The 9,948-nt window shown below is 41.1% G+C and overlaps 1 protein-coding gene across 5 annotated transcripts; it reads right to left on the minus strand.

Moving 5' to 3' along the window:
* Positions 1-4,923, minus strand: LOC110989630 (melanocortin receptor 5-like). Of its 5 annotated transcripts, none has more exons than XM_087144530.1 (4): positions 4,823-4,923; positions 3,589-3,682; positions 1,478-1,532; positions 1-1,304 (listed from the first exon to the last, which is right to left on the minus strand). In XM_087144530.1, the coding sequence occupies exon 4, from the start codon at positions 1,274-1,276 to the stop codon at positions 383-385; it is 894 nt and encodes a 297-aa protein (XP_087000656.1). In that variant the 5' UTR covers positions 1,277-1,304; positions 1,478-1,532; positions 3,589-3,682; positions 4,823-4,923; the 3' UTR covers positions 1-382. The 5 variants fall into 5 exon arrangements, with proteins under 5 accessions (XP_087000656.1, XP_087000657.1, XP_087000655.1 ...); XM_087144531.1 differs by having other exon boundaries at positions 3,563-3,682; XM_087144529.1 differs by having other exon boundaries at positions 3,553-3,682.
* Positions 4,924-9,948: the final 5,025 nt, after the last annotated feature.

Here is a 9,948-nt window from a genome sequence, read left to right on the forward strand (position 1 = left end):
TTTGTCTTTAAAATATGGACAGGTTTATTTCCAAAATGAGATATATCCATTCGAAAAATATGCAATTTTTTCACAATTATGAAAAATTGAAGAGCTCTGCAGTGTACCATGTGTCCTTAAACTTTTTTTTTTTCACTATCTTGACTCATTCAAGTTATGTTTAGCTATCTTAAATCTGTAGAAAGTGACTGCAGGCAACTGAGGGTGTAGGATTCTGAAAGATACCAAAATGGCACTTATTGCATTTTGGTAATAAATTACATGTATTCATATATCCATTTCAAACAAATCAATTGCTCAACAGCCATCCACTTCTATAAAGGTTTCGAAACTATTTTGATTACAACCTTGACGCTCGAGTCGTGTGGTAAAACACAAACATTTAGAAATCTGTTTCAACAACTGGATTTTCGCGGTTCGCAGACGGGTCGACCTCCGTCTGTCTGGACTCTGCTTTCATGAAACAGCGACAGAACATTGTATAGAATCCCGCCCTGAAACTATCCAGTCGCCACCAGTATATGAGTGGATTTGCCACGGTAGAGAAGGCATAAATTAAGACAGCGACCTCAAAAGACTCTGAAAAGGCCGGCTTATCAAGCAGGGACGGATTGTAATACGCGATTAACGAAAGAACAGCATAAGGCATCCATGATATGAACGCCGTGACGAGAATGAGAATGAATACGACTAATAACCGGCGAGTCTGCCTAATGTCGGCACCAAAGCCGGCAGGGGACAAAAGAGCAGGACTGAGGTGTTTGACCTTACGAAAAGCCAGGAAGTAGGTTAGTGCGGTGACAACCCAGACTACGAGTACAGCCACCGAATACCCATATACTTCTAACGCTCTGGAAACTCCAGTTGTGAACACGTTGTACAACAGTTGCCCATATGTAAGGCATAAGCACCAAATAACCAAACATGCTCCGACCAGGCGACATGCAGTCACCAGCGAGTCGTAGCGAGCAGCGGGCATAATAGACAGGGCCAGGTAACGATTGACCGCAGCGGCCAGAATGGTCAGTATTGACACATAGTAGCTGGCCGTGAGAAGGCCCTGAAGAACGGGCGAATCGATCCATGTGACGAGTATAATGAACAGACCAAAAGCAAAGTCACTCAAGGCAAGGTTGAAGATAAATGTGTAGTACTTGACGCGAAGCTTTTTCGTTCCAGCGAACACTGCCATCACCAGGAGATTCTCGACCAAGGCCACGGCACCGCAGATGCTCAAACAATAACGCATAGCAGTAACGAAGGCGTCGGAAGCCATGGTTGATTTCTTGTCAGAAAACTACGCTCTGAATAAAACAAAGCAGAGCCAGAGATGTAATGTAATTCTAAAGTGACAGATACAGAATCAGTTCCGAAGTACTGCCACTCATGAGCTTTTTCTTTGATTTCAAAAGAAGTCAGTGTTCGTCACAATTGAAGTTTAAATGACGTGAACACGCAATAGTAGAGGTCAGCTTACCAGATAAAGATGACGCAGAGTTCATGGGATCAGTTCCTGGTTGTTCTGTCGGTGCCTGTTTGGAAACACGGCATGAACTTGTAAATATACATGACTTTGAAAAAAAATTGGACACAGACGTACAGTCAGTTGTTTGATAACATTCTACGTACCACATTATACCTTTTAGACATTAAGTTTCACCTAACTTCACCAACGACCAATTCGCGTACAAACGCATTTAGTTGACCTCATTTTTGCTAAACCCATTGTCGCTCAAATTTAGCCAAAGGCCGTTTTTTTTTTGCGTGTGGTCTCTTTCATCTCGTACTAACAATTCTTTTCATAGCAAAGGTTACCTCTGTACTTATCGCAAACAGGGTTTTTGATAACCAACGATGTGCGACCGTTCCTCAAAATGTGTGTGTGACATTGGTTGATGTAGTTTTCAGTTAACAATAGCCGGCTCATCTCCTGTTTAAGGGTTGCAGAAGCGACGACTGGACTATATTTGATCAATTGTGCACTCTGTTGCAGAGTACACATTGTTACGATCGTAAAACACCTACATGCAGGTACAGTCGAACCTCGTTATAAGAATATCGTTGATACGACATTCTGCTTTATTATCAAGGAAATTTTTAGTTCTTAATCCATTGTTTTTCACCATTTTTCTTAATAATAAAAGGTTCCTGTTACAACAATCTGCAAAGTCAAAGGACCTCTTACACTTTAGGTTGTTTATTGGCTACTGGAAAGGAAGCATACCTCACGGGGAGTAGAGTGCCAGCGTGCAGCGAGACAGATGTTTTAATTACAATAGGACACTGAGAAAAGTCAACACGGGTGGGCAAAACGGATTTTGAATGCAAATCGTGAAACGGTTCATTGAGGTTAAATTTGCAAACTGAGGATGTGAACGCGGCTGATAAAGGCCGAATTGCACGTTACAACCACCAAGCGGCTATGATTTCTCACGGCTAAAACCTCCCCAGACAGATTGACCTGGATGCAGGTCCTGTAGGACCTGAACCTTTTCCAGGTCAAATTGCGACAAGTGTCTGGGTCATTTGGAACCTTTTCCCTGTGAAAGGGACCCCGGCCCTTACGGGTCAAAACAATCTGGACAAAAGATGATGTGATCCGGAAATATGTCACCATGACCCAAAAGAAAGTAATAATTTGACCTAGAAGAATCCATCTCAGTAACCCAGGTGATTTTATGCAGCTGAATCCAAACGGAATTTTATTTTGCAACAGGCAAACAAAATGGCCCATCAACAATCAGACCTTTGTGGCAATGAATCTTGCTCAGACTAGTCGATATGAGTCGATAAATATTACTACAAACCAGGACTTTCCTAGGAGAAAGCGTCTCATTGTAATTAAAACATTTATCTCGTTGCGTTCTGTCCCTCTAATACACCCGTGAGGTATGCATTGCCGTTGAACAATCATCAATAGACCAGTTCACTATTCTTATTTATGTACGCATGCGCATTAATTGCAAGTGGAGGCAACAAGCTTGAGTGGCTCATTGAAAAAGTAAAGGCGCACAAATTTGAATATCATTTTTTCTCAGCTTCTGCATTTTTTTCACTTTTGTCTTCGGGCAACCCTCTAAATAATTATAGATATTACCTTCTGGTGTGAGAGGCATTTTTCCGACAACAAAATAATAAACGTATTGCATAGTACCTGAAGTGCCAAACTGTTTAATTGGAAAAAGTCGGGAAGGAGTCTGTTGATTCTTTGACCTCGTGCGCTCGGAGAGAAAGCAAAACTGTTTTTTTTTTTCTCATTAAGCGCAGCGTAAAATCCTTTTACACCAGAAAGAACTAGCTGTAATTATTTTGAAGAGTTTCCGAAGACAAAAGTGAAAAGGTGCAGAAGCCGAGAGAAACTGACGTTGAAATTTATGCCCCTGTACATTTGCAATGGGTCACTGAGGCTTGTTACCTCTGCCTGCCATTTATACGCATGCGCACATAAATAAGAATTTATTAGTGAACTGGTCTATACATGAGCGGTTGTGATCATCAAGGAACGATTGATATTTCGTGATCTTGTTCTCAAATTCCCAGAAGGCAACGCACATTTATTTACTTTAGGCCTTCACTCAGGTTTCTCACCACAGTAGATCAGCGGCACCACCGGATTTGTGCAGGAAACTGTTCTATACTTTGCAATGCAAGCTGAGGAACGAGTGTTGGTACCTCTTTCGTCCTATTGAAAAAAAATCCACAAATAAGAGAGGAAGTGTTTAGATCAACATTTTAGAAATTCACTGCTTAGAAAGATATCAGCAGAAACATTAGACAACTTGTTCGACAGGACAATAAATCCTACCAGGCAAATTCACTCGACAGTCCTCATTACAAAGCAATACTCCTGCCCCACAAAATGGCCACCTACTAATTGCACACGCACAGTAGGAAATGTTTAACTTTTACTAGTGGATGTATACAGCTCCCCTACAAACCCTATGGCTTCACAATAGCAGAAAAATGAGGGAACGATTCATGACACTTTATATACACTTCGTTCCTCAAAAGTGAGAGACATTTTGTCCCATAGTGCTCAATATAGTGAAGCCATGCATGTGTGAACTTCCACTTAAGTCTTTCATGGGGCCTGTTCGTTTTACACGGAGCTGGATGTCAGTCAGTGATCCTAACGAGGGCGTAAATCCCGGTGGGATGGGAGTATAATATCCCCCTCATTTTTTGAGGTGGCGGTGAGGGGCTATTGAGTCGTACCCCATTCCTTTTGTGGTGAGCAAAAAATTAAAGGGGATTGTAAAGAATTTTTCAGACTTCCCACGACTAAAATACATTCAGTATCACTCAAAACTGGAAAAACAATTTAAAAAGCCATAAATATGCCATTCTGAATGCAGAGTACAGATGTACATCAGTGTCATAAACATCGATCACATAAAGTCATATGGTGTCACGCCCTGTCACCCCCCCCCACTTTCAAATTCTCATGGCCGAGCAAGTCATCCCCACACCTTTCGCAATCCCCCGTCCCTTGATTTCCTGCACAGATTTACGCCGCTGGATCCTAACGCTGGTTCGCACTATCCATTAGGCCGTATTTGATGTCCGTCAAGCAACGACGGATCGCTGATTGTGACCCAAATCTTTGTGAAACCATGGAGGTTTCTTGCTACCTCGAAGTACCAAACACGGCCGTGGGCTTGTGCAACCATCCACTCGCATTTGACCTGTTAAATAACAAATACTTCCCCACGCTTGATCTTATAGGAAGCAGATTTGGTTCCAAAACGAAGGTAAAATGAAGGCAAACGTTCCCTTTGCATTTTGTAGGCAACACTGATGATAAAATGAAATAATCACGTACCTGTTGGGCAGGCATTTCCAAAACCAACAGTTGTGCAAAGCGCATGAATACCAGCGTAAACACGAATGATGCTGATACCAAATCATTCTACGGGACATGGGGACAGTGTGGGTATTGTGTTATCTTTTGGGCAAAGGTTCAATGGTTGCACCAATTGTTCTATTTATTGATTCCGTAAAAATAAGAATACATGGGAGAAAAAAATGAGATGTAATTTTTCTAAAGGACTGGGTTGTGACGGCCCAATGGTCGATGTACGTGTCCGATGCTTGGCTGTAGCTTAACAGTTTCCCGCGACTCCAAGTGGGTGTCAAAGACCACAATGCGATATGCACGCCGTGGAATCGGGACTGATTTTAATGCCAACGTTGAAGCTGGTATCTACAAAGGCCCTGCAGTGCCGTCAAATGTATTCAGGCTGTCTTTAAACAAAGGAAGCCGTGATAAATTTGTGTTTCTTGAATGTAACTAATAATCATTTTGCAAATGGTAAGTATGATATGTTTCATTATGATGTTCTATTTTGTACGACACCAAGAAATATATATCTCTGTCACACATGACTGAGCACAAAGTGGTTTTGGCTTTGCACCAGATGCATCACAGGTTTGCACAGCTTGAAGCATTAAGTACACTACCAAAATTATTCTAAGACAACCACAGTCAGGGGCTTTTTTGCCGTAAGCCTGCAACCTAAGCCCAGTGTCCTTCAGAATGCCACCTATGCCTTTCATCGCAAACTCATCGCATCTCTTGAAAGCATGAATTCAACACCGAAACAGCTATTTGGTGCCAGGTCATTTCTGACTTGGTCCATTAAACATCATAATGAAGCAGATGATCGTTACCATTTATCAAAATAATTATTCACATTCAAGAAACAAACAAATTTATCTAGATTTCCTTTTGGACACCCTACATTTTCAAAAAGTAGATATTTTCGAAGTTCGTTTTTAGCAGATCAAAGTTCGTTTGTTTGATGCAGACATTGTCTAGTTCCTTCTTATGAGTTTTATGTTTAAAAAACTCGTTTCTATTTTTGGTAACAAATCGCTTTATAGAGATGTCTCTTTAGGAGATATACATTTTCAGGTTTTGATTTATTTTCACTAAACAGACTTTAATAAAAATCATAAAATCGAACTAAAAATAACTCTTAAAACGAACTTGGAAAAATATATCTCGTAAAAACGAAGTTGAAAGAATGCACTTTGTAAGTAAGGAAATTGGAATAAAATATACTTCGTAAAAACAAACTTTGAAAAAATATTCGTACTTCACCTTTTGACAATATATACTGGATTGCACTACAGAGCTTTCGAAGGTATCTTGCCTTCTTGAAGTCTTCAGATAGGAAAGTGTAAATTAAAGAGTGCACCTTTAAATAAGCGCCACGTTACACATCGCATCAGTGAAAGATCTAAGTGGTGGGAAACCCTGGAACTGCACTTCAGACTTGTTAGCCTGTATTCAAGGATTTTGGGGCACCGTCTTTTACTGAGGTAATACACTTGTACTTGGCAACAGTTACGACCCCAGCGATTACGGGTATCAACAGACCTTCCGCCAATAAAGCGCAAGAGGGTTTTCCGAAGACAAAAGTGCAGAAGCCACCAGAAAATGACGTTGAAATTTTTGTGCCCCTGTACATTTTCAATGGGCCTCTAAAGCTTTTTGCCTCCACATCCATTTATGTGCATGCGCACATAAATTGTTGTTATTTTGTTTTATTGGCGCTTTCAGCAACTCAGGCTATTTGCGCCAATAACTGTACGTTTATTCATACACTTTATTAATCAGCATCACATTACAGAGTTAGGAAGAAGGTCCATTTTTAGAGGCAGGAGGAAACCGGAGTACCCGGAGAAAACCTGCGAGAGCGAGTGTGGACTGGAAACCAAATGCACTTAAAGCCTGGGCCAAGACGGGACTCGAACCCGGACTTCATTGGTGCAAAGCGAGGAAAGAACCGCCACGCTAACCCGCTCCCCCAATTCGAATTTATTCGTGAAGGGTCGTTTATACCATGGAGGAAAAATCACACGGGAGTTTGAACTGCCCGGGCTTTACCATCTGGCCAATTACCGCTTTCTGTCATGGCCGGTATGTCCATTATCAGAGCGCGGCGAATGCTTGCTACGCAGCACCTGTTTCACAACCATAAGCCCCGGCTCTTTGTACCCCATGATCATCATTGTGAAGCCAATTATGGGACAGAGAGCACCCCCCTTGTGCCGGTCCTTGTTATAATGATACCTCAGGAATTCTTTTCAGACACCTAGGGGGATGTGTTAAGTAACAATAGGCTAGAGTGTGTATAGGGACTGGACTAGTGGGGGTACCCCTATGTCCCATTTCGTGCCTGGTGCAAATGATCATCGCCGCAATTTTTCGCTGGTAATCTGTATCCTTGAAACGTTGTGTACTGCAGTATATACGTACATGTATATGATGTTCAATATTCATGCATCGTTGGTGCTTGGTATGATTTGACAACATCAAATTTAATGCTTGCGCAGTTGCTTTTATTAGGCTGTGTACCCGAAGTGTCCATGTGCAGTTATTGCCCTTATCAAACACTTTCTTCTGGACTTATTTTGGGAATAAATAGCCAGGTTGTTTATAAGATTTTGTGTTTTATTTGAATCATTTTTATTACCAAATTAATACAAAAGTTTTTTATTAGATCTCATGATCACCCCGTAATCTAGCCCTGTCCGAGCTCGTATTACATGGAGTCGGTTGCATTAATTGTAAAATGACATCTATTCTTGGTGAACTATGGGACTTTCCAATTTTTTAGGTCCAAAATCACTGTACAAAATGCAACTACAAACGGATAGGCCCACAGTGCATCTTCCTGAGTATATATGTGGATTGAACCTGCCAGTGGCATATATAACTGTGCTGGAAATTTGGGGAGTGGGATGGGGGGTCTGGGGAAAAGTGGGGGAGGGGATGACTTGCCTGGCCATGGAAATGGGGGGGGCTACATCATATACTATAGGGGGCGATTTCATAATAGAGACGTACATCTGTTCATGTAGAATCTTATATCAGAGTAACATATTTATGGCTTTATAAAATTGTTTACACTTTTTAGTGGTATTGCAAATATTTTAGTCGTTTGGAAATCCTAAAATTCCTCACAATCCGCTTAAATGTTTTGCTCATCACAAAAAGCGTGTGTGTATATGGGGGGGGGGTAATAGCCCTTTCCCACCCCAAAAAGTCAGAGGGGGTATATGTACGCCTATCCCCCAGGATGTACGCACACGGAATTGGCTTAACTTGGGAATCTTTTGTATTAGATTCACACAAAGATGATAACAAAGGCGGAACAAGTAATCAACATTAGACACAGCAAGAAAACCCTTCATAAATGTGAGCTGCGGTGTGAAACCCAAATGTTAAGTCATGGAGGAAGGAAGAAGACATCTTTCTTTCTCCGTGCTTCTGCTTACTAGCGCATAGCCCAACGTAAACGTAACGAACAATTTTATAGAGACTTGCAGGTAAGAACCAAAACATCTTAGAGGTATAACTTCAAAGTTAAACGACCTCCCGATGTTGTCCCTTACATGGCCAATGCAGACATCATAAAAAGGACAAAACAAATTACCGAGGAGTCATTGAGTCAAATTAACAAGACAAGTTTAAACTCCGGAGTTTAATGGTGGTAAACCTAGATTAGGAACAGACTGTGCCATTGAAAGTCGAGGTGTAACATTGAATTGAGGTTAAAATCTCATTTCTACACGGACGTATATAAATTGTTACTGATGTATATTACAACTGTCAAACTACGGATTATTTATTGCTTTATTGATTGTTTATCCAGGTCGATAGTAGCCTGTGTGGCTGTTGGCATTCATTGTAGAATATAATTATGACCATGTCTTGTGAACTGCAGGACTTGCAAGAATTTGCATCAGTTTTAACTTGTGGCAAGAATTAAGTTTACATTAATTGATCTTCGCTTCCAGGTCATAATAATACGGGTTGGTATGATTTATCATGAATTGCTACGGTAATGATTATGGCATTTTCAGCGTTTTTGTGCACTTGTCGATTAAAGCTTACTATTATAATACAACTGCCGATTAATTGAATCATGGCCATCGGTCCTGTTATGGTCTGAAACTGATACGAAAGTTAACTGCAGTTTAGAAATTGTACTCTGGATGAAATTCAAGGTAAAAAGTCAAGTACACACAGATCGTAGCATAAAAGCGTCATTGTGATTCACATCGTAGTTTTTGTGGGTGTTAGGCCACCTTTGATTCCTCTAAGCATTTTCCCCGCTCAACAATGCATGCAGTTGGATTAATAAGCCCTTTTGCTAGGTTGCACTGGCAGCCTTCCTCCATGGTTGCAGACGTATTTAGCGTGTATAAGCCAGTGTTTCATTACTTTGGATCACTGTGCAAGGTTATTACTCTTTCGTAGACCAGTGCACTCAACGGTGGATCCGGGATGGTGATACATGTAGATAACTGACACATATATTGACAAATCATTTGGCATACCTGAGGAAAGGGGCTGTATATGCCCCCTCCCCCGCCACCACCATGTGGATTTCTGTTGTGCAGAGGTCCACACTACGTATGCCACGCCCGCACACTTTTTGTCCAGGGGTGTTCTGTTGAATTTTGCCCCCACTTTTCCATTGTCAGAAAAAATAAGGCGGATTGTGAAGACTGAAATTTTTGTTCTTCCCAAATAATTCGATTTCATTATTTAGTTATTATAACTGGGGGCTCTTTTTGCCAGGTTCATGTCACTTAATTTTAAAAAGTTAATCATATAGTTTGATTAGCCATGGGGTTTAACCGGAGTGAAGAAATGTGGTCCATTAATTGAAATTTCCATAAGGCAATACGAAAGTGTGTCGGTTGCGCTATCCCCATAAAAATGATGTACAGATTTTAAATGAAGAAATAAAATGATTATTTAGGAATCAGTGTATTGTACGAAAAGGAAAGTATATCAGAGCCCCTCGAAAACAAAATAAGTAAACCAACGGATGGGGCCAGATGCGTCGTTAAAATAGGTAACGGTCCAGCGTAGACCATGGCCGAAGCCAGGTTTTAGGAAATGGCCAGTGTGGCGTGTACAATTTGCAC

The sequence above is a fragment of the Acanthaster planci genome, linkage group LG12 (genome assembly GCF_054643075.1).
Source record: "Acanthaster planci isolate LZ-2023a linkage group LG12, COTS_SCS, whole genome shotgun sequence".
Classification (NCBI taxonomy): Eukaryota; Metazoa; Echinodermata; class Asteroidea; order Valvatida; family Acanthasteridae; genus Acanthaster; species Acanthaster planci.